The sequence below is a fragment of the Bipolaris maydis genome (genome assembly GCF_028858645.1).
Source record: "Bipolaris maydis strain C4 unplaced genomic scaffold PSV08scaffold_6, whole genome shotgun sequence".
Taxonomy (NCBI): domain Eukaryota; kingdom Fungi; phylum Ascomycota; class Dothideomycetes; order Pleosporales; family Pleosporaceae; genus Bipolaris; species Bipolaris maydis.
The window spans coordinates 2,063,805-2,080,375 of NW_027093862.1; the positions used below are offsets into that span (position 1 = coordinate 2,063,805).

At 45.7% G+C, this 16,571-nt stretch overlaps 5 protein-coding genes across 5 annotated transcripts; 3 read left to right on the top strand and 2 right to left on the bottom strand.

The window, feature by feature from the left end:
* Positions 1-2,882: 2,882 nt before the first annotated feature.
* Positions 2,883-4,352, top strand: PSV08DRAFT_296827 (catalase-like domain-containing protein; the record flags this gene model as incomplete). The annotated part of the gene is made up of 1 exon (XM_014217342.2): positions 2,883-4,352. One exon carries the CDS (start codon positions 2,883-2,885, stop codon positions 4,350-4,352), a length of 1,470 nt encoding a protein of 489 aa, XP_014072817.2.
* A 733-nt stretch (positions 4,353-5,085) lies between these two features.
* PSV08DRAFT_371019 (uncharacterized protein) lies at positions 5,086-6,680 on the bottom strand (the record flags this gene model as incomplete). Its single annotated transcript, XM_014217334.1, has 4 exons — positions 5,086-5,652; positions 5,710-6,104; positions 6,159-6,375; positions 6,435-6,680. 4 exons carry the CDS (start codon positions 6,678-6,680, stop codon positions 5,086-5,088), a joined length of 1,425 nt encoding a protein of 474 aa, XP_014072809.1.
* A 4,117-nt stretch (positions 6,681-10,797) lies between these two features.
* Positions 10,798-11,654, top strand: PSV08DRAFT_178135 (uncharacterized protein; the record flags this gene model as incomplete). Its single annotated transcript, XM_014217341.1, has 3 exons — positions 10,798-10,856; positions 11,003-11,255; positions 11,313-11,654. The coding sequence occupies 3 exons, from the start codon at positions 10,798-10,800 to the stop codon at positions 11,652-11,654; spliced, it is 654 nt and encodes a 217-aa protein (XP_014072816.1).
* Positions 11,655-11,900: 246 nt separating this feature from the next.
* PSV08DRAFT_178265 (uncharacterized protein) lies at positions 11,901-12,767 on the bottom strand (the record flags this gene model as incomplete). The annotated part of the gene is made up of 2 exons (XM_014217333.1): positions 11,901-12,083; positions 12,144-12,767. The coding sequence occupies 2 exons, from the start codon at positions 12,765-12,767 to the stop codon at positions 11,901-11,903; spliced, it is 807 nt and encodes a 268-aa protein (XP_014072808.1).
* Positions 12,768-13,984: 1,217 nt separating this feature from the next.
* Positions 13,985-15,752, top strand: PSV08DRAFT_351354 (aldehyde dehydrogenase domain-containing protein; the record flags this gene model as incomplete). Its single annotated transcript, XM_014217329.1, has 6 exons — positions 13,985-14,117; positions 14,176-14,261; positions 14,324-14,468; positions 14,525-14,589; positions 14,674-15,622; positions 15,670-15,752. 6 exons carry the CDS (start codon positions 13,985-13,987, stop codon positions 15,750-15,752), a joined length of 1,461 nt encoding a protein of 486 aa, XP_014072804.1.
* Between the last annotated feature and the right edge of the window lie 819 nt (positions 15,753-16,571).

A 16,571-nucleotide genomic window follows, 5' to 3' on the forward strand; every position in this document is an offset into this window, starting at 1 on the left:
CCTAGGTCGGCGCTGCTGCAAAATCAGCCTAAGATGTCGGGCAATACCCAGACCATGTATATGTAGGTCGCTTCGTCAGCGGTCTCTGTGCAGCAATCGGTCTGCCTTAGGGGCGCGCTAAGCCCTTTTGTCGCTGCAGGTGTGGCAGGCCTCGCCTTAGTATGTTGCGGAGGCACGCTAAAGCCCTACATTTGACTTGAGTACATCCCAGGGCTTTAATTTCGCAGGAACACTTGCTTGAAGTGTAAGATCTTGTTCAACCATATGTATGTCGATGCGCAAAACTGAATGAAGCATGAGCAATTCGAATGATATTTTTGGTGTAAGCAGCATTTCAACACCCTCTCGTTCCTATATTGACAGCCACTTTGCGGCTGGAGATGTCAGCGACATGGGTATATGCAACATTTCCAATAATTTGGACGAAGGCTGGTGTACCCTGACCATGGTGGGTCGCTTGACGGAGTTTTCGAGGTGACCCTCTCCAGTAAACATTAATCTAGAACGCCGGGGAATCGCGGTGAGGGGCTGCTTTGGCATCTTGTGCATATGGGCATTTTGTGAATATCCCTGGAGGTGCATGAGAAAACATGCGAACCCTGACATAATCAGCTCATTCACTAGGACGACTTTCTGCTTTGGGCTGAGAAAGCCACAGCCTGCCGCGGAGAGAGGAATGATAAGCAGGATTTTGATTAGTCACATGGCATTTTGCTAGCGCCTTATTGGGTCACTCGGGCCGACGCCTGAACGGAGGCTTTTCTCGCTTTCTTTTTTGGCGCTGTGTCGCCTTGCAAGCTTGGCTGGAAGGATTGCCGATCATCCGACACAGAAAGATAAGTCGAGTGCGCTGTTGGTGTCGCTGTTCAATAGGCCAAGTTCTGTCTGCTGGCATGAGGGATAGAGCGAGAATCAAATGCGTTGGACATAGTGATACGGAAGATACCGTGGCAGCTTTCGCTGCAGGGTGTAGGGAATTGACGTGGCATTTGGCGGTCTCCTTTCCTGTAGGGCGGTTGCACGGCGACGCTACCCAAACAACAGTTTGGCTTCGGGAGATTACCTGCAGCAATTTTGGGGTGCGTGCGGGTCCATACCTAGTTCAGACACTGTGTGGAATTTATCCATGTGCAAGGGCAAAAGAGTTTTCAAATATACGAGCTGAAAGACTCGTGGAGGTGTGTTCTGTTGTCGCCAGCTGAACCGTACATACGTAGTAGCGCATGCAGTTCGCATTGATAAGATTGTAAAGAAAGTATGCGCACGGCAAAGACAAGCGCTGAACAATGATCCCTACTTGATGCGTCAATGATACATAGTGCAAAGGCGCGATAAGTGGAAAGAGCAGGACGGTGCCAACGATGCTCGACACGGACAAGTCGTTGAACGCCAGCATAGCCTGGAGCGTGGACCATAGAATGGGTGTGTAGACTGGTCGTCTGGGAAACAGGACTGACCACAAATGTAGAGTACGATGGATTTTGGGGTCGTTACTTACAACGATATAGATCAAAGTGGTAATGCCGAACACTTCTCTGAAAACAATAGAGAGAGTACACTGCCGGCCAATATGCTCAAGTTAATCACAATATTGCAACTGCTTATGCTGGGTCACGTGCAACCGAGTGCTCAAGTGTAATACAACTTTGCCGAGTGAACGCTCACAACATTGACTCGACAAATTGCTTCATAGCTTTAGTGGCACTTTTTGAACATCTCTCAGCTCCAGTACTTGTTCATCCCCTACACAGTAGACTGCAAAAATGCCATCTTCTCCATCCTTTTCCCCTCGATCTGTTGTCCCTCCTAAGCTCTTGACCTCGCCATCTGCGCATGTCAGACGGATTTTGGGAGTTTACGCAATGTCATTGATTGTGAATAGCGTAATTGAAGACAACGCTAAATGAATGCTGGCGACCGCCAAAGGACATGCATCTCATTGCCATTCCGTGGTTGTCAGGCGGTGAGATGGCGGAACGATTTGACTGTCTGACATTGCGAAGAGATCTTCTGTACTGTTCCATAACATTTGAATAATATCGACCCTATTTATGATAAAAAAGGTAGTACTCGAGGCCCTAGGAAGCTAATTTAGCCCGAGCCTCGGAGCTGACCCTCCGCCCAAGACAACTTCAATGTCAACAGGGTCGCGGCTATTCCACGGGCATCATATTCATATCTTATGGATACAATGTATTCTCGGGAAACAAAGGGCTACCCGGTTTTTCGATTGTCAGATGACCTGGTAACGTCGAGGATCCTGCTGTCGGTGTTGTGTATGTATTGTCAACGCAACGCAATGGTTACGTAGCCAACCATGCAAACCACAATCTTTCAGAACTGTCTTATACAATACTATCGGGCCTTTATTTGTACATATGCCTATTGATTAGATAGCATTGGAAACCGAAAAAATTGATTACAACTGGCATCTGCTGGTTGGATAAAGAGGCCCCTCGGAGACGGTGGAGACTTGGACTGTGATTGGCCTGACGTAACATCGCCATCATACTCAACGCATATCAACACGACACCTCGGCATCACAATGTCATGACAAAATGTCTCGTCACGTTCTCGTTGTAATATAACTGGCTTGCAGCTAGCATACGTCAAACATCCTATTCCAGCACAATGCCATTATTCACAGCACCGTCATCTTGACACGCTCACCTCCTACTCCGCCCCTACGTCCTTAAGTTTGACCTCTCACCCACGGTAAACTATGGAGATTGCTGCATCTTTGACGTCCAAGCTGCCCACCATGACTAGCACCAACGCCAACTCGAACCAAACTGACCCTCTCAAGCACCCTCTTGAAGCCACCGCAATGGCCATTAAGGGAGCTGCTTCTGGCGAAAGTCGTGCCCCCCGGGCTTTCCATATGCAGAGCTCAAATGAGGGCCCAGCAGACATCATCGCCAAGGTTGCTGGGGTTACTCAGGGTGGAAAGCGTGAAGATGACGGCCCATATTTCACCAACAATGAAGGCATTCCATGGCCCGACGCAGAACATAGCAAGACCATCGGCGGAATCCCAGTCGCTAGCGATGTTTTCCTCTTCCAGAAGCAGCAGACATTTAACCGCTCAAAAAATCTCGAGCGCATGGTGCACCCCTGTGGTTCAGGTGCTTTTGGTTATTTCGAGACCACCAAAGATGTCACCCACCTCACCAAGGCCGACTTTTTGAAGACTGTAGGTGAGAAGACGCCCATATTCATACGATTCAGTACCGTTACTCCTGGACGCGAGTATCCCGACGAAGCTCGTAACCCTCGTGGATTTGCCATCAAGTTCTATACTGGAGAAGGCAACTACGACATCGTTGGGTTGAACTTCCCAGTTTTCTTCTGCCGTGATCCTATCCAGGGCCCAGATGTCATCCGATCGCAATGGCGTAACCCCAAGAACTTCCTTTTCGATTACGATGCTATTTTCGACTTGCTTGCCAACACCCCCGAGGGTAACCACGCTGGCCTAATGTTCTTCAGTGACCATGGCACGCCCCAGGGTTGGCGTTTCAACCACGGGTATGGATGCCACACGTTCAAGTGGGTGAACAAGGACGGTCAATTCGTGTACATCAAGTACCACTTTGTTGCTGAGCACGGTCAAAAGCAATTCACCCAGGAACAAGCGACACAAATGTGTGGCGAGGACCCTGACTATTCCAAGCGTGATCTATATGAGACTATTGAGAATGGCGAGGAGGTAGTCTGGAAAGCACACGTACAGGTCATGAGCCCAGAGGAAGCCGATCCCGATAAGCTTGGCTTCGATCCTTTTGACGTCACCAAGGTCTGGCCGCGTAAGCAATTTCCTATGCAAGAGTTTGGACGCCTGGTTTTGAACAAGAACCCTGAAAATTTCCATCGTGACGTCGAGCAGGCGGCCTTCTCCCCGGGTAGCATGGTGCCCGGTGTTGAAGACTCGCCTGATCCACTTCTTCAGTTCCGCATGTTCTTCTACCGCGATGCGCAGTACCACCGTATTGGTGTGAACTTGCACCAGATTCCCGTCAACTGCCCATTCATGGCCAAGTCTTTCGCATCCCTCAATTTTGATGGCCAGATGCGTGTCGATGCCAATCATGCTGGGAACAAGCCGTATGCCCCAAACAGCTTCGCGCACAAGTTCCGGCCCGATGTCGCTGAAGCACCATACCAGGTCAATGACAACATCATGAGCCGAAAGAGTCATTATTGGCATGAGGGCAAGAAGAACGAGTACGACCAGGCTAAGGAGCTTTGGTCACGCGTAATGAGCGTACAGGAGAAGCAAAACACCATCAAGAACACCGCAAACATGCTTAAGTTTGTCCGATACCCCGAGATTCAGGTAAATTCTCCCTGACAGATTCCGCACATCGCGTTTTCGCTAACAATCTTGAAGAAGAAGTACCTGGCGCAGCAATATAATATCGGTACCGACCTGTCGAGAGGCATTTACGACCTCCTCCCGAAGCCAGCGTTCGATTTCAGCGAAGTCGAGGAGCTTTCTCACACAGCCCATGAGTGGTATAAGGAGAAGAAGTTTAGGTCTATCGATGGCGAGAGGCTTACAGGTTTCCCTCCATCGATGCCTGTTTATAATTACTGAGCTTAGTATAGTGACTGATACTGAAAAGGTCTATGAGCCAGGCCATATACCTGTCGTTCGCACCTAGCTTTACTGTTAAAACCGTTTGCGATTTGTTCGAAACACCATTTTCTGTATCAATCTCCAATGCAAATTGTGTCCTATGCTAGATGCTGTCGGGATTTCTAAGTCTAGGCCATTTGATTCTCAACCACATCATGTAATGCAGTCCCAATGATTGGTCCCATATGCAAGCGGTTGGTCCCTGATAATTTTGCCACATCAACGATCGATACCCCTTGCGCGAAAGCTTGTTCAGGGGCGTTGAGAATTCTAGCATGTGGGACGTATCTCCCTTAATGTTTATTGGTCATCTGTCATCGTGAATAAAACTCTGGTCCAGCCCACCCCCTTATGTTTACAGTCCACACTTGCTTCATGCTACTGGCGCATAGAAGCTAAATTTACCCTTAGGGCCATACTTTCTTTTAAGCGCCTTTAGCTTCTCCTACCTCCACTCCTCGTGACCATACCAACTTGGTGATCCCTCGTCTCCATACGCATAGTTGACATACGTATGGAGTTCTTTCCTGCCAGTACCCTCCCAGATAATATTTCGAAGTTGAGTACCAAGTTGCTTAACAGTATCATCTTGGGCCTGGCCGGTAAAGTTGTAAATGATAAGAGGAGCAGAGAGCAGGTAGTCATTTCGGAACCCGAAAGCACTAGCACTATTATCGCGATGACGGACACTGTCGCTAGGATAGTCTTCAAACATGAATATCGAGTTGTAGTATGGATTATCAGCACCAGAGATGGCGGACACGTAAAGGTCATATGCCTTGCGTTGGGCGGTGATGTTGTAGGTGGAGGTATAGATGGGGAATCTCGGGTTGTTGAAACCAAAGTCTTGATAAGGGGGAGAATCAAGGGCAATGCTGGTCCATTTGGCCAGGTCAAGGTAAGAGCCAGACTGGGGAGTGATGGTGAGAGGACCGATATCGTGAAAGGGAGCAGTGTACTTGGATTCGACAAAAGTAACACCTTCCTGAATGATGTACATGATTATGACTGGCTATATTGATATCAGCATGTACGCAAGTATGTTTGGTTCGTCATTGGTTCATTTTACCCTTTCCGAATCAAGTGTAGCGTCGTTCTGCCAGTATGACCAATTCTGGATTTCAACTGATTGATTCCCACCTCTCAGTATGTGTTTATTGGCAGCTCCGTAGACCTCTTCAACCTTATCTCCACTGAAAATGATTGTCTCAATCGCCCAGTTCGAATGCTCGATATCGTAAATCTTGGTAGTGACGGATGTGACGATTCCGAAGTTCTGGCCCGCCCCTTGCATGCCCCACCACAGATCCGATCGGCTGTCGATACTTTTGAAGTCGCCATTGGCGAGGACAATGTTCATGGACTCGAATTGATCAGTAATGAGCCCGTGACGACCTTGCAGCCAGCCATGTCCACCACCCAACGCAGGTCCCAAAAAGCTAACACATTCACAGCATCCAGTGACTAGTTTGACTCAGTCTATGAACACTTTCAACGCATTGGATGGGCAAATCCTACCAGTCTGCTTTCCAGCCGTCCAAAGCGTATCAATTAATTTTTTAGAGTTGATACCGCCACCAACAGTCACAGATTTACCATCTTTGCTGATAGCAATGGAATCTAGCTGTGGCATGTATATTTCGATTCCATAGTCCATCTTGCCTAAAGTAGTAAGTGTGCCATGATGCCCGTTGTGCGTAAGAAATGGAATGTCATGCTGATTCGCGAATTTGACCTAGAGCGCATGCCACTCGATTAGTTGCTGAACTCGACACCAGTCCCTGGGTAATCCACAATGTGCTGAACATCATTTTCCGTCCCAGGAGCAATCACAACGCTGGGCGTCGGAGCTTCGAGGTTGGACCAACGCGTTGTGTAGCTGATGAAATCGTCGGTGTCGGGGAGATAAATTCCGGCCCTGGGTGAGAGTTTCGGGACTAGGGCTTCCACATCGATACCTGAGGCAGGGGTCCTGGACATAATATCGAATGAAGTCGCCAGGCCACATGACACAAGGGGATATATCGAAGAGATGATCATGGCAAACGGCGCGAAAATGCGTGAAAACATGATTGAATGGGGGCGCCCAAATGGAATGTTGCGATTGGAAAGCTGACCTCCATCTTCTCATATACAGAGAAGGGGTTACAAGGAGACATAACACCCCAGCCCGCAAGGGGAAGATGGCCCGATAACCTTATATAAGGGTCGTCGTAGACGGATGCGAGAACAGGACGAACTGCGCGGGGTAGTAAGAACACCATAGCAGCGTAAGTGTACAGCATCCATTGTGATTCGAGAATATGGAGCCTGAGTCATGCGCGTGCATGTTTCGAGCTTGGTTTCTTGTGGCATTGTAATGGGATCAACTTAGGGTAGTGCCTGGGAAGACGGGTCAGTGCCATTGGCTTGTGGTTCGGATGAACGTATTCCTCGCACAGCCCACTTTGGAGCCGCCAGGCATGCGCTAATGCGCTTGAGTAGCCTTTCGTACATCTCAACCGAAATCCTACATCCCTCATCTTTTTTCAAATATTATCCATAGACCGTGCAACTGGGTAGTATGCAAACATCTGACCTGAGGTATTTGTGATACTTCAAGGATTTGGCCATTACCTGCACTCACCTTGACCCAACTAGGGGATCCTGTCACAAGCGTTCAACCGCATCAATTTAGATACAGGATTCGAAAACTGGAAGATTTTCTCTTAGTGTTATATATGTACACCTCACCCAGATTTTTGAAAATGCGAAATTTTTGGCTAAGGCCAGGCGAGGCTCTCTCAAAGGCGACGGTAATCTCACTGCAATGCGGGTATGGTCAACTTGACGAAAGGCGCAAGGCATTGAATACTTCAAAGCCGGTGCCCTTGTATGCTGATTACATCTAATCCCACCTGTTCTCTTCCCATTCATGCATAGCGTTGTTTTGGAATGTGGGTGGAACGATCTCTAGGCTAATCCTGTTTTTTAACAAGTTGAAGCCTAACTGCATGAGTGTCCTTAATATTCACCTCTCATAACGAGCCGATGTTTTCATGCTAAAGGTCAGCTGAACCTTCCATGGCAATTACGTGAAATTGGAGTGGACTTGTAAAATTTCGGTCGCGTGCTTGTGTGTGAACTCTTATATCCCACCTCTTAGAGCTGATAGGAATACTAAAAGCTTCATTGTACGTATTTCCGTACTTTGGCATGATATTACACTACCATGGCGTATATCTATGAATTCATACAGAATGGATAGTAAATAATCTATTGATTCGCTAAATCCACCCAATACCAAAACGTAGAAGTCCAAGAACTCATTAATCAATTTGAATACAAAGTTCTGGCGGGATATATTGAATCGTCGCCCCCAGATTGAGTTGTGTAGCTCTATCGCTCTACTCAGGTCTGCAACAAGATGTTAGGTTGGTATTTCATGACACCTCTGACGAAAGAGTAGGAGCAGCGTCGTTATTCCGTCTACATAGCGACGATCACTGGAATCAACTTCAACATTCCCATCGCCTTTCTTCACTCGTTGAGTATCGGATCGGCCTCAGCCATCCCCCGTTTTGGAAGACTACTCACATCCTAGTTCAGCTCAAAAGATGCCGCGTGAATCTCATGGGAAGCAAGGTCGTCTTTCGTAGTTTGCGTCATCTGCGCGGACAAATGGAGACATGCCGCCTTGAGCAATGATACAGCACTGTTTAACGCCTTTACTAGCACTATGCAACGCAGGATACATTCTTTGTCACAGTAAGGATTGTAGAACACTCTGACTAGGAGATTTTACCTGCAAATCCCTAGTATGCTCATTTATTCGATACACAATTACTTCGCTCATATAGCACGCTGAGTAGACTAAAAACGTAAGTTGCTTGGACTGAAAAGGCAGGCCTTTGGCCTTGTCGCTCCTAGAGATTGGGTTGACTTTTTCTATCATGTTGGTAAGAGCTACGACAGTGTTATCGTGCCTGAAAACGACAATCGACACGTAAAATCCATGCCCATTCTGAAGCTAATAATGGCTAAGCACCAATGTAAAAGCTATGCAGTTTGTAACGATCCAACATGCGTTATCGCATGGGCAGGTGGCCTAGTACTGTTACTAAGGCATAGCGCCTTGCTGGATTTCCTCTGCTTAGTTTAGCTACTTCTCACAACCTGCTTTTTGGGATCGTCATTGAACTACTACCGTTCCGACCACCTATATATTCTGCTGTGAATCTGTTCGGTTTCGTCTTCATTCTATGTCTGTTAAGTTTAACCCAGACGTCGTCTGGAAACGAAGCTAGGAATAGTGTGATGTCTAGAACCACAAACGTGTGAACGTTAAAAAACGAAGCCGTAGTCGAATACGTAGCTATTTCTGTTTCTTGCCTCAACCTAGAGGTCAACCAACAGCGCTGTGAAAGCTCTTAGCCCACAAAGAACATAAAAAAGGGGACGGAAGACGGGGTAGTTAAGCGGGCTCTACCTACTCAAGTATATCTCTGATGCATGCAGATCTCATGAAATCTGCCGAGGGTTTGGCAGTTGATTAGCGCCGGGTCCACCGGAGGTGTGTGTTATCGGTCTCGGGGTTCAGGGGAACGGGCCGAACATAACAGCTGGTTCCGTGTTGACATTCGTTAGATTGTTGACGAAACTGCCAACTACTGCCTAATGAAGGTGTTGATTTTGACATAAGCAGTACGTTGAATGCATCTGTTGGCCGTAGAGCGGAAATAAAGGTAGTCCGCGCCCCACCCTGCCTGGATCTAGTATCAAGAACCATAATAACTTCACAGTGGAGGTAATAATTTCAAAGAGATATCTGTAATAGAACGTCAGACCCTCTGTTCAGAGATTCATGTATTTTGCTCAAGCATGTCCTTGGTCGCGGAGAAAAGCTTCGTACGTGGAGAAGCCCGTAAAGATGACGGGGCGCTTCTTCCGATAACTCTTTCCCTATTCTATGCAGGGGAGTTAATTACTGGCTATTTGCCATGGATTTAATTGACGCTATACTATATACAGTCTAAGACTGACTGCTTACCCTGTGTCAAACCCCACTTTCAGTCCCGAATATAATGCGTTTTATTTCGTCCCTCAGCATATGGACAAAAGACTGAATAATTGCTGCAGGAAAGATGGTCGGAGGGAGTCTCGCCACAAGTGCATATCCTTGTGCGTCTATGTGGGTGATAGTCGGAGAAACCAAATATTCTTTTTCACACTGTAAGAGAAGCTTCAACATTGAAAGTTCCTCGCAAGACTAAGACGTAGGAGAGGTTTTTCAAATGACGATATTGGCATTTCTCGAATTGAAATATCACAGCTAAAGCACCTGTCCATAGCTAAAGCGCTTCTTAGCTCATCGAAGTTTTAGAACACATAATCAGAGTACCTTGTATGTCACCGTTAGGCAAAAAAGAAGTCCAGGGTGGAATGTACCAAGGATATATGATAAGGTTCGTTCAAGACAACGGCCGTTTTGAGAGCGTACTGTGCATGATTCCATTCGCGAAAAGGTTTCTGTGATAATGATACAGAATATATACCTGATTAGGCGCTCGTTAAATTTCAAGAGTTGAATGCACTTTGAGCTGAAGTCAGCCCATGTACGTCTTAAAAGCATTTTGTGAAGTACATATAGGTAAATAGCCTGCCTTGTTGTTTATACCCGTGCTTCTCTCCCTTTCTACTGCGCCAACTAAAAGACTATAGTACTATATCGACAACCCCACCCTAATTGCAAATTTTCTAACTAAGTTGCACTCTTGGCGTACTAGATAGGCGTAATTAGACCTATATACGGTTTTTAGTGGCGACAGATTTAGCCTGAGTCTCGAAGCAAGTATTTTACGAGGGGACTATATGGTCGCACTGCTAGAAGAACTCGGAATTAATATTGCGTGTCTTTGGAATTGTAGTGAGTTAATTTCTTATAATAGGCTGGAGGAAGGGGCGTTAAAGGTGCATGTTTATGCCAGCTAATGCTGGTATCTTACGAATAGATTTTGATTTTGGTGAATAGAGATTGAGAGAGCTGAAGGAGAAGACAAGGATAGATTGGTTATTGTTAAATGTGATGAGCTCGAATGGAGGATAAGATAAGGTGAATGAGAGTGTGTGTGATGAGATGGGAAGATTGCCGGAAAGCGAATTGCTTGTGGGGGCAAAGATGTGGCATACGACTGTATTGCAAGGATATAAAGTAGGGTTCTTGGAATTGGCGGGTAGGTGAGTGAAGATGCAGGGGCGGATGGCGTAACCTTATTTCACTGACTGAATTATAGCGACTGGCCGTTGAACTGTAAGCGCTTGTTAGAATGCTGCATTGTCTTGCTGGTAGAAGCAGCACGGGCACTTTCTTAGCATCTTTGTAGGGTCGAGAAGCGCAATTTTGTTATTGCTATCACGCACATGCGCTTGGTGGAAGATCTGAGCGTCTTAGAGGTTTTGAAAGATAGTGTGGATGATTCTAGAGTATATCTACTTCTGGGCGGACACGATTATGATCTCTTAAGGAGATATGAAGGAGAATTGACATACGACGACCCTACCGTTATAGACGCTAGTGTACCCAACTCTGAAGTAATTATTGGTAATACTGGCATGATATGCGATGCCAATGGTGCGGTTCGCATCGTAAAGTCTGGGTTGGACTGGAAGAATCTCAGCCTTGTGCGTCTCTAGGTATCCCGGTCCGTCACGGGTAACGCAACTCTGCACAACATTTCCGTCACGCAAGTTGTAGACATGAACAAACTCGCCCACGATACTGAAGCTCTATCGTCCTCCCTAACTACAGTGAATCACTCTCTTAAACACGTAAACGAACAAAAGTCCAGACCCCCCTCTCACGCGCTCCTGCTCTCGCCCACGCCCCTCGAAGGCACAGGCTCTATCGTCCGCTCCCGCGAGACAAACCTCGGAAACCTCCTCGCCGACATGATTCGCATATACTATGCCGTCGACATTGCCCTTGTTAACATGCTAATCGCGATATCTTGCTCTTCAATTGTGATATTTAGGTGACAATTACCATTTCGGGCCATTTCACGTGCGGATTAGTGTGGTGTAGCATTGGTGAGAGGTATTTAAAACATTGATGGTGGGTGGAGGTTTAGTGGGGTAGCTCCACTTGCAAAACTTTTAACGCATGACTGTATTAACAAATATAGAAAGGTTTTATAGAACACTAGCGTAGAATGCGCTATTAGACAATAGTTTCTGAATGGACTATGATTTCACTAGTATATTATAGAGGGTGTGATAGTAAGACTATGGGGGGCTCATTGCTACTGGAAGGCTGACACCATTCACCTGGGAAGCATTTTCACTCAGTAGCCAAACGATACTTTGCGCAACATCTTCTGGTTCTACAGCACCTGGAAGTCCCTCCTGATCAAGTGCCTTCTGTGCGTCTTCAATACTCGCTCCAAAAAACTGTTTCATCATAGGCGTCTTTACAGGACCTTATAGAGTTATCAATTAGTACTTTTAACTCAGATATAGCACAATTACAGTGGACATACCTGGGAGAACGCCATTAACTCGTATACCAAATCTCTTCCCGTCTGCAGCAGAACTACGTGTAAAATGCTCAGCGGCCGCTTTACTTGTAGAGTAGGCATAAGCTCCGCCAACATGAAGTAATGCTGCCATGCTCGTAAGATTTACGATAGACGGATTGCTCTCAGGATTTTTGTACATAACTCGGAATTGAGCACGTGTACAATACATTATACCGTCCGAATTGACTGAATGAACTTGACGCCACTTTTCGTCTGTCTCCTGTAAAAGCCATGGCATTGACGATTCGCCTCTAAGAGCGAATTGTGGGAGGCCTGCAATATTTGCAGCGCCATGGAGAACTCCGTCCTGAGCGATAATACTATCGACCCATTTATCGACTTGGGAAGAATTGCTAACATCAACATCGTCTAGATGGACTGCAACAGATGGATTAATCGCTGAAAGTTTCGTACGGACTGTATCGAATAGCTTTGTCTGTCGGTCAGCAATCCAAATGGCTTTCGCGCTATGTTGAGCAAGTAGAGCTGCCGTCGCAAAGCCCATACCAGATGCACCCCCGGTGACGCTGAAGACACGTCCAGCCAGATTTATGCCAGCTTTAGCCAAAGCCATAGTGTTCCTGTTGAAGCTTGAGAGGATTGTGAATCCAATTTAGGAGGACTAGCGGACGATAGCTCAGATCTTAAGGGAGGCAAGGAGGATAATGAAAAGGTTGACTAGTGTACGACTAATATCTAATGTGAGTGGAGAGAAGATGTTATATGAAGAGAATGAACTAACTTGTAGTCTAGTTATAAGTTTTGGTAGAGGCTTTTGAATCACCGGATGGAAAGGGAGCGTAGGCACTCTGGGCGGCAATAGATACTCCGCGATCCGCTACAGCTAGAGACCTAGGTGGCTGTATTACGGGGTTTAGTACTAATAAAGATTTCCATTACACATTCACAATACCCTTTTAGTAAATTTAGTAGCGCGGTAGTTATTTCTTACAGTATGCTGGCCTGCTCTTTGGAGACAAGTCACGTTTTCTCAAGTCCACAGGCGATAGTCTGTGATCCGATGTTACCGGATTGCAGTGGGGCTATGAGGAGAATGCGGGGTACCCTGCATCGGAACGGATACTTTTCTTTTCCATCTTAGACCCCAGGATCTTTCCGCCTAGAACCCTAACTCTATCGATATAGTGTTCTAATTGCCTACCCCATCGGATTGCTCGGGTCAGGGATTGAGGGAGATACGTCTTAGAGTAGTAAAGGCTCAGTTGATAATATAACGCTCTTATTGTACTATTAACTACCGAGATTATATGATACCCGCGATTCCGGATTAGAATCAAGTTTCGGATGCCGGGTCTGTGCTAATTCCGTGGTGCCAAGCAAGCTAAGGCCACTAAAAGCAATGTAGATAGTATAGGAGTTATTTGATAACTGCGTCGGAGAGCATTGTCACTGGACGTTCTATTAGGGACGAATGATAGTGCTGGATCTCTACAAGGACTGTTATCGTTCCACCCGAGATAAAGGACTAATCTATACTGAGTTAGAGCGCCGATGGTAGTTGCACGTTTAGAGCTTGGCGCACTGGGAAGTGATCTCGAATCTCGGATCTTCGACCTGCCGTGATTGTTTACATCTATAGAATTGTGTAAGGTTTTTGCGAAATCGCTGTACTCAAATATTGGTGACAATTCCTGGGAAGAACTTTAAGATGAAGCCTTCACCGTACAACTATAACTTTTGAATCCAGCTTTCAATCAAACATCTTTGAATCGTTCATCTATAACGAGTTTTCATAGCTCTGCTATCTCGAGTCATATAATCAATAGCAATATGTCTACTAAGTTTGATCTCAATCGGTATCGTGTTCCGAGTAAGCTCTTCATCCATGGAGAATGGGTCGATAGCAAAAGCAATAAGACGCGGGCATTCAGCTCAATTGTATCTGGCCAATCCATTTGCCCAGGTATGATATAGCAACCCGGTACCACAGTTTCGCCACTGGACTAATGAGGATACTAAAGACGTTCAGTGGGCAAATGCGGAGGATGTTGATATTGCTGTGGAATCTGCCATGAAAGGTCTGAAGGCATGGCAAGCAATCAGTAAAGTATGGTCCTGGAGAGCTATCTCGACGCAATTATGGTTATACTAAGACCTCCGGCGACATAGACAGAAAGACGAGCTCTCCTTCTGCGTTTTGCAAAGCTTGTGAAAGAACATACTGATGAATTGGCTTGGCTTGATAGTATCTTGACGGGTAAGCCTGTCGGACTTGGCAGGTTCGAGGTGAATGCTGTTGTTGATGCACTTGAATGTAAGCCAAGCGATATACAGCAGCTCGATCGTGTTATGCACTAACATTCAACCAAGACTATGCCACTTTCATGGACAAATTCCCAGGGGAGACGACTGTAGTCGAAGATGAAGGACTCACGGTAACTTACATATTCTGCTAGTCTATAGCTACATTTTCGTGGCTAGACATCTGTATGTTTTTGGTAACTAACAACCCGAACTAGTACACCCACTATCAGCCGTATGGAGTATGTGCCGCGATGTTACCTTACAATGGGCCTCTTATATGCACCGGGATGAAGCTTGCTCCTGCCCTTGCAGCAGGGAACGTCCTTATTTCCAAAACAAGCGAAACAAACCCATTTGGTTGCCTTCGCCTTGCGGAACTAGCTGTTCAAGCTGGAATCCCTCCTGGCGTCGCTAATTGCATCAACGGCGACGTTGAAGCCGGCAGCGCTTTAGCATCGCATATGAAGATACGCAAGATCAGCTTCACTGGCAGCGTTGCTGTTGGAAAGCAGATTCAGATCGCTGCTGCTAAGTCAAATCTGAAACGTGTCACTCTTGAATTGGGCGGCAAGAGTCCTATAATTGTGTTTCCAGACGCCGATATGGATAAAGCGGTGCAGATGTGCACGCTTTTCTTGACATTGAATGGTCAAGGCTGCATACTTCCTACCCGCGCATACGTGCACGAGTCTGTATTCGACGAAATCCTCTCTCGAGTAAAGACGGTTGTGCAATCGTATCGGGAAAATATGCGGTCTGATCCCTTACTGGATGAGACCTGGAGTATGCCCTTGTTTCACGAACGACAGAGGGATAGTGTGCGCTCATTTATCGAAAGAGCAAAGCAAGAAGCAACTTTGGTCGTTGATGGTTACCCTGAAGACCCTAAAGATCCCTACATTGGTCCGACTATCTTTACAAACCCTTTACCTACAGCCCAAGTTTTACGAGAAGAGGCATTTGGGCCTGTGCTTGTTATATGCGCATTCAATGACACTGACAAGGTCATTGAACTTGCCAATGATACGGAATACGGTCTAGGGGCCTACGTATGCACGAAAGACATCGGAACTGCGCTTCGGCTTTCAAATAAGCTTGAAGCGGGGTCGATAGGGATCAACAGGTCGGCTTATGCAATTGAAACTCCTTTTGGTGGTTGGAAACGTAAGTTATAGTCTAGCTATTGTTGAAAAGAGGCTAACATAACATAGAAAGCGGTCAAAATGTAGAAAACGGCCGGGAGGGTTATCGTGACTGGTTGCAAGTGAAGACCATTGTCATCGGTGCATCATGAACTGATTAATTTCTCGATCACACCTACCACACTTAGGAAGCTATCTTTTTTTAAATTTTTTTTTTTAAAATTCTATATATATTAGGTTGCTGGCTTCATTTATAACTGCTTAAAAACTAGCCCGTGCGCAGATATTCTTACCTTAAAAGTACTACGAGCCTAGGGTTAGGTCTAGGTAAAGACGTAATTTCTAATTTCCTAAATAGGTAATAAAATTTCTATTTCGAAACGCTATTCTTTTCTTTATATAGTAATAAAAGTGCTGTTAAATTTCTATAGAAATAGCTTATATAGTTAAAAAGTTATAAAGTAAAGTAGAAAATAAGATAAAAAAACTTCAACGTAAAGATTTCTCTATGTCCAACAAGCCTAGGCCTATTTGGGTAAAAATCTATCACTTTACTATACCTAATTAGGTAACTTTCTATCACGATCACGTGACTTTTTTTTTTAATAATATTTTTTTCTTCTTAAGAAAAGAAACCTATACTATACCTGATTAGGTAACTTTCTATCACGATCACGTGACCTTTTTTTATAATATTTTTTTCTTCTAGCGTAAAAAAGCTAATAGTATTTCGATTAGATATAGTAATATAGAGCTATTATATTATATATACTCTACCTTTATGTTACACGGGGTTTGGTGCTGATACTTCTCTAAGCTCGATCCGCGTTAGGGCGAGTGAGATGGTGTGAAGAGCGCCGTGAGGTATTTGTCTGGCGATACAGTGGAGTGGGCGTGCTTGGATAGAAAGTAACAATAGGTTGACAATTCCTAATCTATATCGAATAGACTAACAAGTATCAATCTTGTGA